Here is an 18010-nt window from a genome sequence, read left to right as displayed (position 1 = left end):
TTTTCTGTTCTGACAAATCATTTCCAGCCAAAAAACAATTTCTCCATGGGTAACTTTTTCCTCAGGCAGATCACACTTGAATGTTTCGTCTGCATTTTAATGAAAGTTTTCCAACTCACGTTAAAGATACAGAGCGCCTCAAAAGCAGAAAAAGAAAGAAAAGAAGAGCGTGGTGGGGATAAGTGGTAAACATTCAATGCTTTGAACAAACAGCGTATCAGAGAAGAGGAGGACGTATTTTTAAGCCCACGTCCATGTCCATGATGTTTTTTAAGATGGAGTACAATAAATTTTTTTTAATTCCTCCTGAATTTTGGTAGTGTAATCTGTAATGGAAACTTTAAGCCATAATTTCAGGAAATGAGTCGACCAAAGGGGAAACACCCCACGCACTCACGCCTTCATCAGCGGGGCTCCAGAATTTTCTTTGTCAACCCACAGCCGCCGCCCACCGGGCGAAGTCAAGTCTTCTTTTCGAATAGTGCATTAACTTCTTATAGTAGTAGCAGGAGTAGTTACTATTTCCCCCAGATCCGTTGGAAGCTACAGAATTGCAAACAAGTACAAGTCCTATCCTGTGGCGCCAGCACAGGAGATAGTAAATATAGTACCAACCGGATGATTTAAAAGGACAAACTTAGTCCCGAGATGGATGACAAGGGTGGCAGTCTAGTTTGTTTGGATTGTAAGTTATTTGAGATATTTTTACTGTAGCACTTTTTATGATGTGATGTATGTGAGATAAAAAGGTAATTGAGAAGGTAAAAAGGTGTATTGAAAATTGTAATGATGATGTAAACAAATATATTTGAAGAAATAAAAGCCAATCCAAACAAACCCTAGTGTTCCAACCTTTTACCAAACTAATTTTCCTGCGCATATGCACCCCGACCCAAAAAATATACAAGACGACAGAAGGAATCAAACCTGACCACAAGGTACCAAGATCTAACTAGACAATCCCAACGCCAACCGAACCAACTCGGAGGAGGAGCCTCGTTTAAAGTTCCCTTGTTAAGAAAAATTTTACGACTATTTGAGAAAACAAGAAAAATAAATAAATAACTACTAAAGGATAAGACTTGCGTGCTCTTTACGGCGGGTTTCCTTCCCTCCCTTTCATTGCCCAAGCAAAAGAACAAAAAGGGGGTAATCACCAGTCCTTCGATTTCTAATAAAAGAATATCAGTCCGAATAAGGAAACTTACCCTGCTAGTACCATAGTCACTGGGTAGTGATTGAAGGTTAAACTGGGGGTGTTGGGAGAGGGACATTGCTGGTGAATAATTAATGGTGAATGAGCACATTTCATTTCACTTTACCCCCAAATCTTCCTAAAATCTTTTAGTTTTAGACGACTAACGTGTGCTGGACAAAGTAGTAGAGCATCGTCAAATGCATGAACCAATAAAACTATACCTTGTCTCTGTCGGTGGAAACCTCCCTCACGATATCAGAACCCACATCCGCCCTCAATCACTCCCTAGTCAGTAGCTCCCATACCTGCTAACATTTCCACTTCTTTCCCACCACCACGTCCAAAAAAATTTATAAGAAAAATGCTTCCGGCCTGCTCCAACAACCCAATCTCATCATCATCATCATCATCTTATTCGTCGGACCTCCATAATTTAAAGAAACCCAAAACCCCTGAACACCACCTTCCCATGAAGAACGCCACCACCTTCAATTTCCTCCACACCCACATCTCTGCCAACCCTCGATTCTGGCTCTTAGCCGCCTTTCTCTCTGTCCAAGCTCTCATTCTTTTCATCACTCGTTCTGCACCGCTCTCTCTTTCCCCTAAGCCCCCAGCAACGAACCAACCCCATTTTATCCAGCATCGCTTCCCTACCGAAAGTGATGTCCGTGACCAACGCAGCAACAGGCCTTCCATTCCCGATGACCCGGAATGCCAGTCCGGCAGGGTCTACATCTACGACATCCCTTCTATGTTCACCAAGGACTTGGTGCTTTCCGAATGCAACGATCTTCATCCGTGGAGATGGCAATGCGGCATTGGTCCCAACGACGGCTACGGCAAAGACGCCGTTGAGCTCGCCGGAATTCTGCCGGATAATTTCGTTCCGGCCTGGTACCGTACCAACCAATTCTCTTTAGAACTTATCTTTCACTACCGCATGTTAAACTACAGGTGCAGAACTCGGGAGCCAGAGTCTGCTACGGCGTTCTACATGCCCTTCTACGCTGGACTGGCGGTTGCCAAGTACCTCTGGATCAACGACACTGCCAAGCGTGATTGGCATTGCAATATGTTCCTCAAGTGGGTCAAGAACCAAACCTACTGGCAGAAGAACAAGGGCTCGGATCATTTCATCACGCTGGGCCGCATCACATGGGATTTCCGCCGGTTATCCGATCCGGGAAGAGAGTGGGGCTCCAGCTTCCTCAACTTGCCGGAGATGGAGAAAGTCATGCGCTTCAACCTGGAGAAAGCCCCCGGGATCGACCTGGATATCAGCGTACCTTACCCAACTGGATTCCACCCTCACTCCAAGAAACAGATCCTCCAATGGCAAAGCTTCCTGCGCAAACAAAACCGCACCAGTTTGTTCACGTTCATCGGGGCCTCACACGGCAGCTTAGACGACGATTTTAGGTCATTACTGCTGAGTTATTGCTACAACGAGTCGACGGCTTGCCATGTTGTGGACTGCGCCCTGACTCCCTGCAACAACGGTTCGTCGGTGGTGTTGAAGGCTTCCTTGAGTTCCCATTTCTGTTTACAGCCCAAAGGCGATAGCTATACGAGGAGAGGGGTTTTTGATTGCATGGTGGCAGGTTCAATCCCGGTGTTTTTCTGGAAGAGAACGGCTTATGATCAGTACCAATGGTTCTTGCCGGGGAAACCCAAGAGTTACTCGGTCTACATAGACCATGAGGACGTGAGGAAAGGGAAGTCGATAAGGAAAGTGTTGGAGGGGTATAGCAAAGAGGAGGTGAGGAAGATGAGAGAGAAAGTGATCGAGACTGTACCAAGTCTTGTGTATGCTAGGCCTAAAGATCCGTCAGAGAGTATTGGAGATGCTTTTGAGATTGCCGTTGAAGGTGTTCTGGGAAAGCTCAGGTACGAAAAAATATGGAATGAAGAGTGGAAAGATGACGAAGATGATGAGAATGTACTGACAAGGTAACGATCCTTTGAGAACTGTTATCGTTTCCCCAGGTGCAAATATACAGTGGGAGTTGAGGAGAAACAGAGAAAACCATGCCTGGATGGGATTATCCATACCACCTGAATCCTGCTACTTAGATTTGCAATATTCACAGTGACGGTAGAACTTCCATAGTAGGTAGTCGCTCCTGTTAGTTCTGAATTTTACTTTAGTCTTCTATAACGTACACAACCAAGGCGTAGTGAGTCGGAAAGATAATAAAATCACTAAGGAGCTGGTTATAGCTTCGATGTCTTACATCACAGCTCAGCCACCGCAGGCTGCTGGTTTGGTTTTAGATTTATATTTATAATAGAAAAGATGGGGTAGAACAGAATATCTTTAGATTGACAAATCTTGTAATGTCAGCATTTTTACTTATGGCGAACAGCAGAAAAGGGTAAAACCTTGGATAGACCTAGTCTTGTAGGTCTAGTGACCCATACTTTGTCAAGTCTTCAGAACTTGAGTTAAGTTGGTGAGATAATGTGACAAATTTTGAGCCACTAGATTTATATAGACCGAATCTATCCAAGCGTTCAACAAAGAAAATTATACCATACGTGAGAGCTCAACATAGACTAAGCTCATCAACTATGTCTACTTCAGATTTATGTAAAGGTTGCAACGCTTTCTAATCTTGAATTAGACATGAAATGAATCAAATTCTGCAGCACAAACATCCATCCAACTACATGACGAGCAATTTTAAATTTTCAACAACCAATGAAACTAAAAAGCTAGTAGTATTTAGACCTAAAAGGCTAAAATTTAAAAAAAAAAATTTAGAGTCTATCCAAGGGAACTTCTCTAACTAACTATTCATGGTTCACTCTAATCTGTACATGACTGCTCGCCAATTACCTCAGAGCATATCAGTTTCTGGGTTAGACAATGAAACCACACATCTACATGGTAAATCAACCTTGAAATCAGTGAAACTCTTCCCCCTTCCAGACTATGTCCATGACTTTCAATTGTGAATTAGATCATCTAAAAAATGCTTCATCCTACCTTCTGAAATCCAAAACGCAAACTACGTTATTGGCAAAACAAGCAGCAATTTTATCACCTTCCTTGTTCCAGCAGACTTCGAATATGCCTCCATTGCCAGTATATCTTTTGATAATCTTGCTTTCTTTCAGGGACCAAATGAGCACACTCTTGTCAAGAGAGCCACTGGCCAGGTACTCACCATTTGGGCTAAAAGCAACAGAGTACACAGGTTCCCTGCCAATCCAATCAAAATGCTGCTGTAGTTATACACCCAGATGCACAAGTATGTGGTCAAAAAGCAAGAATCAACAAAGATGTTTCCCCCACATAGACCTTTGAGCATTTCTAAAACAAGGTAAACTCATCAGATCAATAAGCTAGTAACAATTAATCTCTAAAAACTCAAAAACTTTCAAGAATTGAACAATTTTATAAAGATGAAATTTGTTTTACATTTAGAAGGTAACTGATCCAAGCCCTGGAAGTCAGAAACTAATACTTTAGAAACATCTCCAATATATTCAGACTGTTAGTGGCATGCACTATATACCCATGCTTTAGATCAGAAGGTGAGATAAACTGCAAAGAGCCTGAGTGATTCTATACCTAGGTAAATTGCCTCTAGGTACACAAATTGTAATTGTTCCAAATTTCTCCTTAAATTATCATGATATTTAGTGAACTCTCTACCCAAAGAACAATGTGATTATGCGATACAAAACATTAAATCCCTATTCTGCTTTGTAATGCCTGCACCTACAATGCAACAGACAAAAGATTTTAGAGGTTTTGCACCTGTGACCAGTCAGGCTGCAGAGAAGTCTCCCCTGTTCAACATCCCATAGCTTAACTGTTGAGTCAAATGATGCACTGCAGGTGGGAATGGGTGAGCAGATTTTATTCTACAAGTCTTTGCAAGAAAAATAGCACTTTTCATCCTAAAACCACTTCACCTAGTTACTTAGCCCAATAGCATATTACATATAAACAAGGAGAAAAACAAAGAAAAGTCAAATAATATATAAAAAATAGGTTGGCATTCATATAATCATAAACTGATCTACTGTCTGCAGAAGCTAGTGCATGTTTCTTGCAAAGGAACAATTCCTTGACCAAGATCCGATTCCACTAACTCTAGTGTATGAATGATAATTTTATTTTTCAATAAATCATATTCGAATACCAAGTAAATAAACTGATTTATCTTAATTTAGGCCCTTCTCAGGATGCCTAAACATTTAAAAATGAAAATAGTTTTATATGGCATCCCCCTTACTACACTCCATCCATGAAAAGATGCCAGCTGTAATCTCACTCTGGACAGATTAACAATGCCGAAGGATAAATACATGGTTAACAATGCCAAAGGATAAATATAAGTCCCATTATTTAAAATAAATAAATAAAAAGCCTAATGTATCTTATCAAACCACTCTTGACCAGACAGAGTGAATGCAAAAGTCCTAAACTTGCATTTGAGGGTGGAAGCCCATTAATCATCAAATAGAGGGAACAGGACTCAAGAGCCCAAATCAGGCTTCCTGACTAAAATTTTCACCAAATTCTTTTAAAAAAAGCACCCCATAATTTCTACTTTAAAAAGGGCATTCCCCCTGTGATGCGCGTTTCAGGAGACACAGCAATACAGAGAATCAGATGCACTAAATGGAAATGCTTTCTAATGAAAAACAATTTCCATGAGCTTCTTATTTTAAAATTGCATTGCGGTTAATAATCATCAGCATCAGACAACGTAGTTGATAATTGAAAATCATGAAAAGCTACAAGTGCACAGTATAACCATTTAAAGCAACCTTGCCAACAATAACGGCAGATTTGGATTATTTGTGCCAGGTCCGGTGGGACTCCATCTGATAGTATATATCTCCTGTAATTAACAGATGACACAAATGAGATTCAAATGGAATGCAAGAGCTAAAGAATGTGAATTTTAGCAGAATTCAAAAAGAGTAGTACTTTATCATGTTCCTTAAAATCATGAATGCACTTGTCCTGCTTCAGGCTCCATATCTGCAATATGACTCCCACGCCGTTGAAGAGAATATCGGAATATCTTACAGAAAACGTGCAAGTCTATGTGTATTTTTGTTGGGGAACTTATAAACTCACACATTTCGCATGAAATACGCATGTATATTACTTAGCTGTATGGGATCATAACTTAAGACAGTGCCATTCCTAAGCAAAAAAAAAAAGACCCTCGACTAAAGGTTACAGAAAAGAATGAGGCTACAAATATTCTAACTGTGTTGAAGAGCTTTCTAATTTCATGACAAATGAGGAAGCAAAGAACACATTTATCGAGGGAAAAGGGAGCCATATTAAACCTTTGCAGTGACATCATCGGAGCAGGATGCCAACAACGTACCAGTTGGATCCCACTTGAGACAATTAACTTCACCCTGAAATCAAAATTGTCGAGGCAGAGGCATCAGCTTCTTCAAAAGTTTTATGCTACGCTTACCTCCATCTGATAAACCTCACAGTCCAATCAGAATACCACAAGAGCAAAGCTAAACAAACTTCCAAAGTTAAGATTGCCTAACAAAACTGGCAAGCCCCAACTATAAAACTGAAACTGCTAGGCAAACTTTGAACCTTTTGTAAGATTTTCTAGGCATTGCAACAATGATAATAAGTCTGAGATTTGTATAAAATGCAAACATGACCTGTAGTAACTAGGAAAAACAAATTCACAATTGCAGGGGCCCAAATTGTGAGTGCAAACCTGATGATCAGAGAAGGTTTTTATTGGTGAAGTCTCTCCAATCTTGCACACATAGATCATATGGTCAGTGGAGCTGGTTGCAAAAGAAACATTATTTCTCCAGTCAACATCTAGTATTGGGCCTACAAAGAAACACATTTAAAGGTGTTGGCAATTATGCTAAAACTGCTCCACAAAGAAATGATTTCTCAAGGACAAAATTAACAACACAGCACCTGAATGGAACTCAAACTGTTGTTTGAATCCCTCAGTTTTTACGTCCCATACAACTGCAGTCTTGTCACAGCTTCCAGTAACAATATAGTCACATTTCTTGTTCCATTTCAAGGAGAAAATGGGTCCCTTGTGTCTGGTTAAAGTACTTTTCAGTTCACCTGAAAGCGCAGGATTATGTACACTTACTATAAGCTTGAGACAATTCCAGAAAGGCAAAATTAGAATCTAAAATTCTAAATGCAATATCTTGAACAGAAAACAACATAAAGAGCATAATTTCCACTACCAATGACATAACAAAAGGACCAGCCAAATATCTCACCATCTGTGCTCCAAATTCTAGCTTGCCCATCATAAGAACCTGTTGCTAGCAGCGTCCCATCAATCTAAGAATGAAAGCAGAAAACTGACTTAGGCATGAGAATCCAGGTCTTGAAGGTTTGGAGCATATAGGAACAAACAAGTGAAGAACAGGCTAAAGTGGGAATAAGGAATAGAAGATTGTTTGGTTTATATAAGCTTTTAGTTACAGACAGTAAAGCCTTTCCAAAGACATAATCATGAGTCCAGATAAGTCACCAACCGATAGCAACCAGGAGGTGCCCTTGAAAGCAACCCCTTCTAAGAGAAATGTAATAGATCACTAGTCTAATTTGACAGAGAGATTTTAACCCAGTATAAAGATATAAAAAGGTATCCCTGGACCTGAAAGTCACTCTGTGGTGCCTACTTTGCTTGCATTACTCCTCTTTCTCAGGGCATTAAGTAATCAATTAAATTGATAGGATGTTAAGCAATAACGAGAAACCAATCCAAAAAAATTTAATACTCACATTCCAATCAATAGCTGTGACATCTTTGCTTTTCTCATTTGTTTTAGCTTTTACATGCAGCAATACTATTTCACCAGCAGGACCATTTTGTGAACTTGATTGATTGGTCCCATCACCAATTCTCCAAATCCGCGCTGTTGAATCTCCAGATCTGGTTGCATAAAACAATCAGCCACAACATAAGAAGAATTTCAATAAGGAGGCTCGGAACACTGCAAGTGTGGTTGTTACCGTTACCAATGATAATTCTTACAGCTGTGCAAAGGGTACCCTATGTATACACAGGAAAAGACTCTGGTTTAATGAATTAGATGATTATTTGCCAAGCTAAGTTGACCCCAATTTATTTCAAGAAGAGAAAGATAATGAAAACACAATTTTAAAATTTGGAAAATATTCATCCAAAAAAAAAAAGATAATAGAAAGCCACAGAATAGCTGTAAAAGAATGGCCTAGATAGGACTTCCCCAATGTGGATGTGCAGCCGATAAGTATCAACAGTAAAAATTGGACTCTCACTGTGCAACCAAATAAAATTTGCTAAGAGCTACACAGAACAAACTCTAGTATTTTACCTGAAATTGCAAAAAAGACACAGGTAAATTTATGCCTGCAAGCAAAAGTTGAAAAGTAACTACATTATAATATCATTTCCTAAGCCAGTACAAGTAGCTGTTTATGCTGAAAACTGTTACTCACAAAGGGAGGAACTTATTTAAGAAACTGCTTAAAGGGGGTCTAACTATGGAGTCCCCAACAAACGAATAAAAAGTTTCCCTGTATAACTAGTGTAAGGCATTTGCCTGATATTCTAAATTCTTATTGGCACTATACTGTTAAAATTAGTTACTCTTCTTTGAATACAAGCACCTAGTTTGAAACAAACAACCAATCCCAAGAAAAGTCTTCAAATTAAGTACCAATATTTCCAAGATAAATTTTCTTCACCAATTTTGTTCCTTGTGACTATAAGCAGGCCAACTAAACATGGAGACAAACAGCTAATTCAGAAACTACTACATGAAAAGATGACCTAATTCAGCAACTACTACTTGAAAATATGACCTAAATCAGCAAAAATTAACTGTCATTTCCCTGCCATAGCTATAGAATACAAATGACAACCTTCTCCTAGAAGCAAACTGACAACTATAGCAATATAGCCAGTTAACCAAAAATTGATTCAACTTGAGAATTATTAGGAACTTAAATAAAGACAAACATGTCACTCCAATACAAGTTCTGAAACATGAAGACCCACCCTGATGCAAGGAGTGAACCTGACGGGCTCCATGCACAAGCACAGACCTACAAAGAAGAAAATCACCAGGACTGATATGAAAGAAATATAGAACAAGATAGTAAAATTGCAAACATGAAAAATTCAGGAAATAACAAACCTCAGAAGTGTGGCCTTCCAAAATCGTGACATCACAGCTAGTAAGTTCAACAATTTGAGATGTAGAGGTGGTAGAGATTTCCATTGGTTCTGGTCCAATAGCCAATCACAGAGAAAAATCACTTACAGATAATTGACCAGCATCAGAAAACAGCAATTGGTGGGAAAGAATCCAAACTATGAAAATCAAACCTAAGCAGGAACTAAGCATTTAATATAAGCACAGTTTCCTGAATACTAACATTTGACTGCCTAATTGTGCTAACAGAATCCCTTTCTATTTGATAAGAATTACAGAAAATTAATCAATTAGTGTGGACAGATTTTTGACCATGCAAGAGATGACGTGTCTGGAACAAGAAAGATGCCAATCCAAATCCATGATTTAATTATTAACGTTTATCCAAGGCCAGAATGTGGATTAAAGTTAAATACTAGGACATGGTAAAGAAATAAAATTTTTTAAAAAGATTAGATAAAAAACTAACCATCTAAGTAAAATATATATAACTTTCATGTATAATTTAAGAAATGTGGCTCGCACCAGGTGAGTAAATGGATCAATCTACCAGGTTCAATTTGAAAGGAAAATTTCCACAAAAGCATAAATTGTAGTATGAATAACTATACATCCATGGCAGGATTGAATCAGTGACCACAGCACCGGAAAATGTCAAGGCAACAATCTTTATGCAAAGAAAATGTACAGAAAAATCATAAATCGTAGTATGAATAACTATAGATCCCTGACTGTATCGAATAAGTGACCATGGCCCGACAAAATGCCAAGGCAACTATCTTTAAGCAAAGAAAATATAAGAGAAAAGGCAAGAGAAAACTACAACATTTTGCCTCTAAGTTGCAGCATAGATATAATATCAAGATATCACATGCACTTGACTAGTCTTCAAGTATCAAATCCACATCAAATTAACATGCAAAATCCCAAAACCCAATGGAAATGAAGAAGTTTATGCAGCTTTACCCCCAGAAACCCCATTTTCTTCATTTCTAACATTTTTCTGGTCTTCATGATTGGTATCAACCTCTTTGTCATTGTGATAGCTATGCTCCTTTTCTCTTGGCTTCTCTTCTGTTCGCTCTGTCTCCTTTTCACGCTCTCTTTTCCTCACTTGTTTTTCCCTATCTTTCACCAGCCCATGTGCTTCTTCATGTTGCTTATCCAATTCTTTCTCCTTTGTTTTTTTCAGTTCATTCTTTCTCCTCTCCTTTATTGTACGACGCAACTCATAAACATCCTTTGTGATGAGATCGAGAGGTTGTAGAAATGAAAAATCCTCATCCACATCAGAGTCAGCCTGCAGGCTTAAAACAAATTCTATATCAAGCCAAAATGACACATTTATAGATCCATCCAACTTAAATTAGGAATTGATAAAGAAACAAACAAGTGCAGTGCAATCCTGCAATCCTAACATTACTCAAGTTTGCTTCCATCTCTAAGTACTGAAGTCCTTTTTGTACAAAAGTGACAAGTGCTCCAGGTGGAACCAAACTGCCATCAATCTGGCACTTGTTGATACATGCCTCATACCCAAAAGCAAAAGCTGAATGAGTAAAACCTGCCAAAAAGTATAACAAGTGACAAAATGTACAGACAAGAAGAGAGAAAGAAGCGTCTATTGCAATCCATGAGAAGAAGAAAAAATAACAACACGGACATTCTTCTTTGTCTTGACTCAAATAATCAATAAGTTCCACCTTTTTCCCAAACTTGGCTCCTGGAAAATCATGCCATCTATTGTGTATAGCAGAGAGTGATCCTGTTCAGTGTAGATCCCACTAACTACAAATAATAAGATGTAATTTAAAAAACTGAACTATATTTTGCTATCCCATTGCACTGATCGGGGGCAGTCATAGTGACTTAGGGGGTTAGTGACCAAGAAGTGAATTATTTATACCAAATATTCTTCTTACGGTTAGATCCAATCTCTTGGTCCCTGCAGAAGGTTTGCTATTAAATTCAAAATATGCTAGAGATTCCTCTGGTCATTTAGCATTGTAACCAGTTTCCTCCTGTCTAACTGAGCCCTGGTAAATTGTACTAGGTTGATGCCATGCATCTCGACAAGACTCTGGAATATGGATCAACAGATCCTGACATGTAAATCCAGTGAGGATATTTTACTGTTCACAGTTACAAACAACACTGTGTCTGAGCACCTTAAGATGTGTTCCTATGACAAACAACAAGTCCAAAACTGACGAAATGACACATTTTTTTTTTAACAATATTAAATGGAAACTAAAAAGTAATTATTAAACCATTACTATTAATTTTGTAATGTTATTGCAGATCACTTTTTGGACATTTAAGTGATCAAACACTTTGACTGGTATCAGCACTCAATACATCTAGCTGCATACAATAATGGCCATAAAGCCCTCACAGCTGCATTAAATCCTATAAGGAAAAAAAAAGTTGTTTGATAGATTGGAAATCCATTTCTATCTCACAAGCGTATATAAGAAAAAATTGTATCTGTAAGGATTGCTTATGAAAATTCAATTTTGAAAAACTTGGTTAACAAATTGAAAGGATACTACTATGTTAGATATTCTGAAAAGAATAAGCTACTTTGTGAAAGTACTTTACGGGGCTTTAAAAAAACACCGTCTTCATTTAAAAAATAAGATAAAACTAAACTACAATAGCTTAAATAAGTTATCATCACCATTTCCACTTCAGCTATAACATGTTCCAGCTTAGCAAAGAGAAACCTCTTTTCCTCAATCTTCCATTTTTTTTCTCATTTTGGGCACAGACAGAGGAGGGATGCGTGAAATTTCTCAAGCATTTCAGAAGGGTGAAAAGGAAAAAAGACCCAGCCAGTACCTATCAACCAATAGTAAATCACTCTGAATTAACAGTCAATTAAGGCCTAATCCTTTATTTCCCCCCTCTTTTATCCTCTTTTCAAAGATTAACCCAAAAATAAATCAAATTATAGGTAATTAACAATAAAGTTCTTTACTTTTCTTGATGTGAACCCAAATGGACCTCCCAGAAATACTAACCACAGCTAGACATGCCCTAATCAGAAACTTTAGCACAAAATTTCACTACAAAAAGCTTAATGTGGGCGTCATTTACCCAACCATAATTGAAAAAATTAACAGCATTACATGCATGACATTACAAAAGGAAAAGAAAACCCACCGAAAAGAAAAGAAAAACGGGGAAAAAAAAGAGAAAGAAACACAAACCCTAGCATGCTGAAAACGCTCCATTAAACTAGGTAGGGAGAAAAGATATAGACCTGACTCTTGGAGATAACGAAAGATGAGATAATTCAATTCAACGGAGGTGATGGAGGCCATGCTAGCAGAGCCCCACCCGAAGTTGACAATGCTGTTGCTACTTCAGGATCATGTGAAACCTAAGCGGCTTGGTTTTCAGCGGAAATAACAGTTGGTGGCTATTTGCCGGTTAGAAAATTCAGGTGAACTGTTACGCTCTTGCCGTTACGTCAGAGGCGCGACGGGAGGGAGGTAGGGAGTGGGGAGGCAGAGAATAGGGAAGATGATGACGTTTAGGGAGATATTCTCAACAGCTGAGCCAAACAGCTCCCTGAGTCCTGATACAACACAGAGGGTCGTGAATAGCAGCAGTGCTCTTCCTTATCCAAATTCTACACATTATTTTATTTTGCTTTGCGGACTAAGGGGAAAAATAATAATAAAAAAAAAAGAACGCAAAGTGTTTAAAAAAAAGAAAAGAAAACCTATTCTGCAAATTTCTTTGTCACAGACAGTCCTAGCTATTTTCACTTTCCCATAATTAGGCCTTGTTTGGATTGCGATTTTCCGTCGAAAAATTACGTGGTTTCCCGTGATCACATTTCTCTATTAACTTTTTTCCTCACATACATCAAATCGCTACAATAATTTTTCCATGAAAAATGCAATCCAAACACAACCTAACTTTTCCTCCTGCCAAAGAAGTCACTGGTATGGTATGGAGATTAAATTAAGGTGATGCCAAAAGAAAATTCAGTAGGCTAGTGATGGAATTGGACGGTAAAAGGAAAAGAGAAATAAAAATGTCCTTAGTAGTTAGTAGTATTAAGCGCAATTTTTTTTAAAAAAAAAAAGTCTTAAAAATAAAAAGGAAAAAATTGTCAGTCTTATATTACTTAAAATTAAAGGTTACAGAAGAATAACAACAATCAAGTGAATTCATTCAAGGGAATGAGTTGGGTGAAGCACGGGAAGAAGTGTAAATGGGAAATCCGGATTCGAACACTCCCACTTACACAATAAAAAATAAAAAATAAAAAGTGGATTCATCTCAAGTAAGAAATAATTAAACATAAGAATGTTTAGTTTTGCATGTTTGACATTTGCTATTATTGCAGTGTATGCAAGTGATTTCTTAGTCGTTTCGAATGGTTTGCATCATCATCAATGACCCATAAAAATTATACTCAAAGGACGGTAAATCGAAACTAGAAAAATTCTGAGTGTATGATTCGGAATTTGGAGGAAAAAAAATCTAAACCACTAATTACCCAATACTAATAAAGAGACGTAAATAGTCGTGGAGGATCGGTAAATACGTGACAATAAGCAAGAGTTCAATTTCGTTTAGTAACAAATAAGTGTTGGTGGGGGTGGCCAATTTGACGACAAGTGTGATTAGATTGCCTGTTTGGGGAGAAGATAGAATATTCAATTACATGTTCAATATATATTTCAATATATATATATATATATATATATATATATGTATATATTGTTTGTTGGTAATTACATGTTCAATTTACTTGGTGTAGCAGTGAAAGCAAACAAAAGTCACTACACCTTTTTTCTTTTTTCTCTTTTTTCCGGCTTTATTGAAGAAAGTCCTTCCAATGTATTGTTATGTTTCTGGAACAAGAATAATGTGTAGCTCTTTCCACAATTATTGTATGTATAATAATTTATGGTAAAACTTGTACACACCATTAATTGAATAAATATTTGTATAAAGATTTGTCATATTTGCAAGATAAGCACATAAAATAAATGGAACAACCGTACTATAAATTTCACATATTGTTATAAACCACCCTGAATTGAGAAAATTTTAGTGAAAATAATTTAAACTTTTACGAATTATTAAATAAGGAAAATCATTTGAAACATCTCTGAAAATTCGCCAAATGAATTTTTATAAGTCATTCGCTTTTAAAATATTAACTTCACATCCCTTATAAATTTAAGTTAACAAAATTTAATTTCAACCTAAATTTTTAACTATTTTTTAGCCTAAAATGACTACATGATCCATACATATGTAATCATTTTTCATGTACAGTAGCTAATCTATGACATTATGGGGACTTGGAGAGATACTTGCTTGGACTTCATATCTTTATGTCACCGCCTTAAAGCATGTAAGAATCTCAAAAGCACGTGATTGAGTTTGAGCTCGAGGAAGGAATTACTCTTTCCTTTCTTTAGACATTTTTCTTTCTTCTTACTTTTGTTTTTTTAAAAAAATTCAATTTCCAATCGAAGTAGTTTTTTTGTTATGATATGAAACAAATGTATACGTTAAGGTGTAACAAAAAAAAAAAAACAATTTAATTGAATATTCATTGCCAAAAAAAAATAATTTACTCTCAGACTTAACTGCATTGTTATCATGAAGAACCCCAAACACAAGCTCATTCAGATGGTTAAGCTCAACATGCTGCTCCATATATGAAAATTGAAGACTATTCATCAAAATGGCGTCTATATCATCCCATAAATTGCCTAGCATCTATTTAGTTTATTGTTGAATCATAATGCACCTATTTATTACCTATACCCTTGAAACAAAAAAAAAATTAAGTGCTCGACGAGGAGGCTTGTAAAACAACCTTCTTGTTAATCATATGGCGATCTTTGCACATGGCCTCCAATGGCTGAGCTTTGGATGCCTCCAGCCAAATCAATTTATTCCTCGATAATCCTTTTCCAATCAAAACTCTGAATTAAATTGTTAAAGATCCAATGCTAAACCGACCGACCACCCTATGCGCCAGGCCAACACCAGTACAAGACCTCCTTCCTAGAGGTGGCAAAATGGGTGAGATGGACCAAATTTACTTGAGTTTGAGATGGAATCGAGTCATATGGATTTGGATCCAACCTTACCCATATGTATTTTAAGACTAACTTGGGCGGGATCACTTTGGGATGAGTTTAGATTAATCCTGCCCAATATTCAAATCTATTTTCTATATATTTTTTCCTTTAATTCATTTTTTATTTTTTATATAACTTTAATATTTTTTATTTATTAAATTTTGTTAGTCTTATTGTGAATTTATATTTTCATGAATTCATTTTTTCATCAAATAGGGAATGTAATGCAATTTCCGACAAAATCATATTACCATAAAAAATGATCTTTGAGTTAGCAAGTAGTAGCATTGGGTAATCGAATTAGTCCACCGAGTCTGAATAACATTGATTTACGCTCTAGAATGATCAATAATTGCTTAAAAAAGACATAACATTTTGGTAAGAATACACATATCTTTTCCCTGGATTAAATCAAAAGAATGAACATTTTGGTTTATTCATATATGAAGTTGATGTTTTCACTTCCTCAAAAGCATGAAAACAAAATGGTTAAGGAAATAGCTAACAAGAAAAAAAAACATGCAAGTGCCTTATACTCAGGATTCCCACCAAAAATTGGATTAACAAATAAAGAAAAAGATAGATATATAACCATATTCCAACAGATATCAAGATGACCAAGGCACTTAGAATGTTGAATATTTATCATCATCATTGTCCAAGGATAGCAGGTCTAAACTAACTGAAACGTTGAAAATTCTTGTGGATAATGACTAGGAAGACTGCTAAATTATATTCGCTGGTATGACTAGAAAAACTATTAGAGATAATTTTTGAATAAACTAAATTTTTTGGTGAGATATTTGGACCCAATGGATAACCAAGTATTTTCCAAAATTTCCCATCAATTAATGGATATAATTAAAATTTGTCTCATTTTAAACCCAATATCAAATTACAATACTCATCCCGTCCAAATTCCCCACCGGCATGGGTGGCCATTGGGAGCCACCTCTACTCCTTTCCCTTATTAATCCAAGAAAGAAAGCCCTCGAATTTATTGTACTCCACAGTCCACAAATGTTCATCGCCGGTAGTAATAAAAAAAAACAAAGAAGAAAAAGTCTCATCCATACAATCTCTCTCCAATAATAGTAGTATATAATAATAGCAATAATCTGAATTGCAGATGAATATTATCATAAACAGGGTGAAAAGATGAATCCAACGGCAGATACCAATCCAAGACCATCTAAGAGCTCTCACTCCGGTCGGGTTTGGAAGACTTGCATGCAACCTAAGTCAAAACAACAGGTTAACAACATAAGATACCAATCCGTGTTGTACTAACGTTAATTAATTTTAATAGTATATGTTTCGTAATTCTACGGATTTGTCAATTGATTAGCAATAGCATTTCAGCTCGACCGCACCTGATGGTTATCAAGGCTGGGAATCCACTCGTTCGTTGCCGGGTTGGTTTTGAAAACCACCTCTCTAATTCCTCCGTGATTATTCTCCAGCCGAAGATCATAATCATTTCCGTTGATCTCGCTCGCCACCTTTATGAAACCGCTTCCCGTCTGGCCAATAAAGCACCACTTATAATTAAGCTTTAGGCAATATCGTCACTGCACTTTTTTAACACCCCAAAAAAAAAAAATTTTGCTATTACAAAACAAGATCTTCTGAAGAAAGGCAAACAGTGTATTGACTGGACCTTATGGTGCTGTTTGTCAACGGAATCCAATTCTTCATAGTAATGGGTCTCCATGAACTCTTCTTGCACCACTGGGCTCGTGCCAAATAAAGTTGCCTACAGAAAAAAAAAAATCATGCATCTTTGTTCAATATTTGAATATTAAAATTGAAAGGACATAAATAGAAGAGGCCCGCCGCCCGGAGGGGGGGGAATCATGAGAAAGAAGCAGACATGAGATTGAGATTGAAGAGATATAAGCTTGTCCAGCTCCGGGACAGCGAAGCCGTGTTGATCAGGGACGTAGGATGTTATTGGTGGGGTGGATGTAGAATCCGATTCGCTTCTATTGGGCTTGGTGGGTCGGTTGGGTGCCAGGGACTCGAAGTGGGCTCTGACCTGGTTGGTGATCTGTTGTTGCTGATCTGCATCTACCACCTCATCGCTCCGGCTAGGTTTGGTCACCGTCGGCTGTCCCACCATGGTGAAGAAAGGGAAGTCTGAAAGACCCAGCTGATACTCTTTCTGGTGTTGAAAGGAGTTGAGGGATAGAATGAGAAATTGAGAATACGATGATGATTTAGAGGGAGCAGGCTTTCTTTTACCATCTGAGTTGACGAAAGTCATCTAATTTGTTTAATACTGCAATGAGGTAAATACAATGGGAAGTGTGGGGGTAAAAGTGGTATCAAAATAGTTTATTGAATTTTTCCTAAAAAAAAAACATATAGTTTATTGAATTTTCAATGGGTAATAACTAAGCCATGGACCCAAAGTTACGGATCTAAAGTTTGAATAAAAGTAAAACTAGTCCCAAATATTTCAGTTTATATGCACATGTAGTCCTAATGACGAATTTTA

At 37.3% G+C, this 18010-nt stretch overlaps 3 protein-coding genes across 5 annotated transcripts; 1 reads left to right on the top strand and 2 right to left on the bottom strand.

Moving 5' to 3' along the window:
- Positions 1–1241: 1241 nt before the first annotated feature.
- LOC113701925 (xyloglucan galactosyltransferase XLT2) lies at positions 1242–3531 on the top strand. Its single transcript, XM_027222835.2, has one exon. The coding sequence runs from the start codon at positions 1560–1562 to the stop codon at positions 3153–3155; it is 1596 nt and encodes a 531-aa protein (XP_027078636.1). The 5' UTR covers positions 1242–1559; the 3' UTR covers positions 3156–3531.
- A 265-nt stretch (positions 3532–3796) lies between these two features.
- On the bottom strand, positions 3797–13017 carry LOC140011163 (WD40 repeat-containing protein HOS15-like). 3 transcript variants are annotated; one of them, XM_072059672.1, is made up of 14 exons: positions 12654–13017; positions 10807–10952; positions 10355–10688; positions 9371–9459; positions 9232–9278; positions 7971–8121; positions 7460–7523; positions 7137–7295; positions 6922–7043; positions 6521–6595; positions 6150–6203; positions 5987–6060; positions 4968–5042; positions 3797–4426 (listed from the first exon to the last, which is right to left on the bottom strand). In XM_072059672.1, the coding sequence occupies exons 1-14, from the start codon at positions 12712–12714 to the stop codon at positions 4318–4320; spliced, it is 1560 nt and encodes a 519-aa protein (XP_071915773.1). In that variant the 5' UTR covers positions 12715–13017; the 3' UTR covers positions 3797–4317. The 3 variants fall into 3 exon arrangements, with proteins under 3 accessions (XP_071915773.1, XP_071915772.1, XP_071915774.1); XM_072059671.1 differs by having other exon boundaries at positions 3797–4406; XM_072059673.1 differs by lacking the exon at positions 12654–13017 and having other exon boundaries at positions 3797–4406; positions 10779–10918.
- Positions 13018–16564: 3547 nt separating this feature from the next.
- On the bottom strand, positions 16565–17791 carry LOC113700422 (uncharacterized). The gene is made up of 4 exons (XM_027220858.2): positions 17384–17791; positions 17171–17266; positions 16884–17033; positions 16565–16747 (listed from the first exon to the last, which is right to left on the bottom strand). Exons 1-4 carry the CDS (start codon positions 17774–17776, stop codon positions 16703–16705), a joined length of 684 nt encoding a protein of 227 aa, XP_027076659.1. The 5' UTR covers positions 17777–17791; the 3' UTR covers positions 16565–16702.
- Positions 17792–18010: the final 219 nt, after the last annotated feature.

This window comes from Coffea arabica, chromosome 7e, assembly GCF_036785885.1.
Source record: "Coffea arabica cultivar ET-39 chromosome 7e, Coffea Arabica ET-39 HiFi, whole genome shotgun sequence".
NCBI lineage: Eukaryota > Viridiplantae > Streptophyta > Magnoliopsida > Gentianales > Rubiaceae > Coffea > Coffea arabica.
Note: the sequence above shows the minus strand (reverse complement) of the source record. Positions and strands in the feature narration are given on the sequence as shown.

Coding starts and splice junctions, on each gene's coding strand:
- LOC113701925 (XM_027222835.2), top strand. CDS start 1,560: ATGCTTCCGGCCTGCTCCAACAACCCAATCTCATCATCATCATCATCA.
- LOC140011163 (XM_072059671.1), bottom strand. CDS start 12,714: ATGGCCTCCATCACCTCCGTTGAATTGAATTATCTCATCTTTCGTTAT. Junction 9,460..10,354: donor AGAAAATGGGGTTTCTGGGG/GTAAAGCTGCAT, acceptor CTATTGGACCAG/AACCAATGGAAATCTCTACC. Junction 7,296..7,459: donor TAGAATTTGGAGCACAGATG/GTGAGATATTTG, acceptor CTGCGCTTTCAG/GTGAACTGAAAAGTACTTTA.
- LOC113700422 (XM_027220858.2), bottom strand. CDS start 17,776: ATGACTTTCGTCAACTCAGATGGTAAAAGAAAGCCTGCTCCCTCTAAA. Junction 17,267..17,383: donor CTCTTCAATCTCAATCTCAT/GTCTGCTTCTTT, acceptor TTTTTTCTGTAG/GCAACTTTATTTGGCACGAG. Junction 16,748..16,883: donor CCAGCCTTGATAACCATCAG/GTGCGGTCGAGC, acceptor GTTTTGACTTAG/GTTGCATGCAAGTCTTCCAA.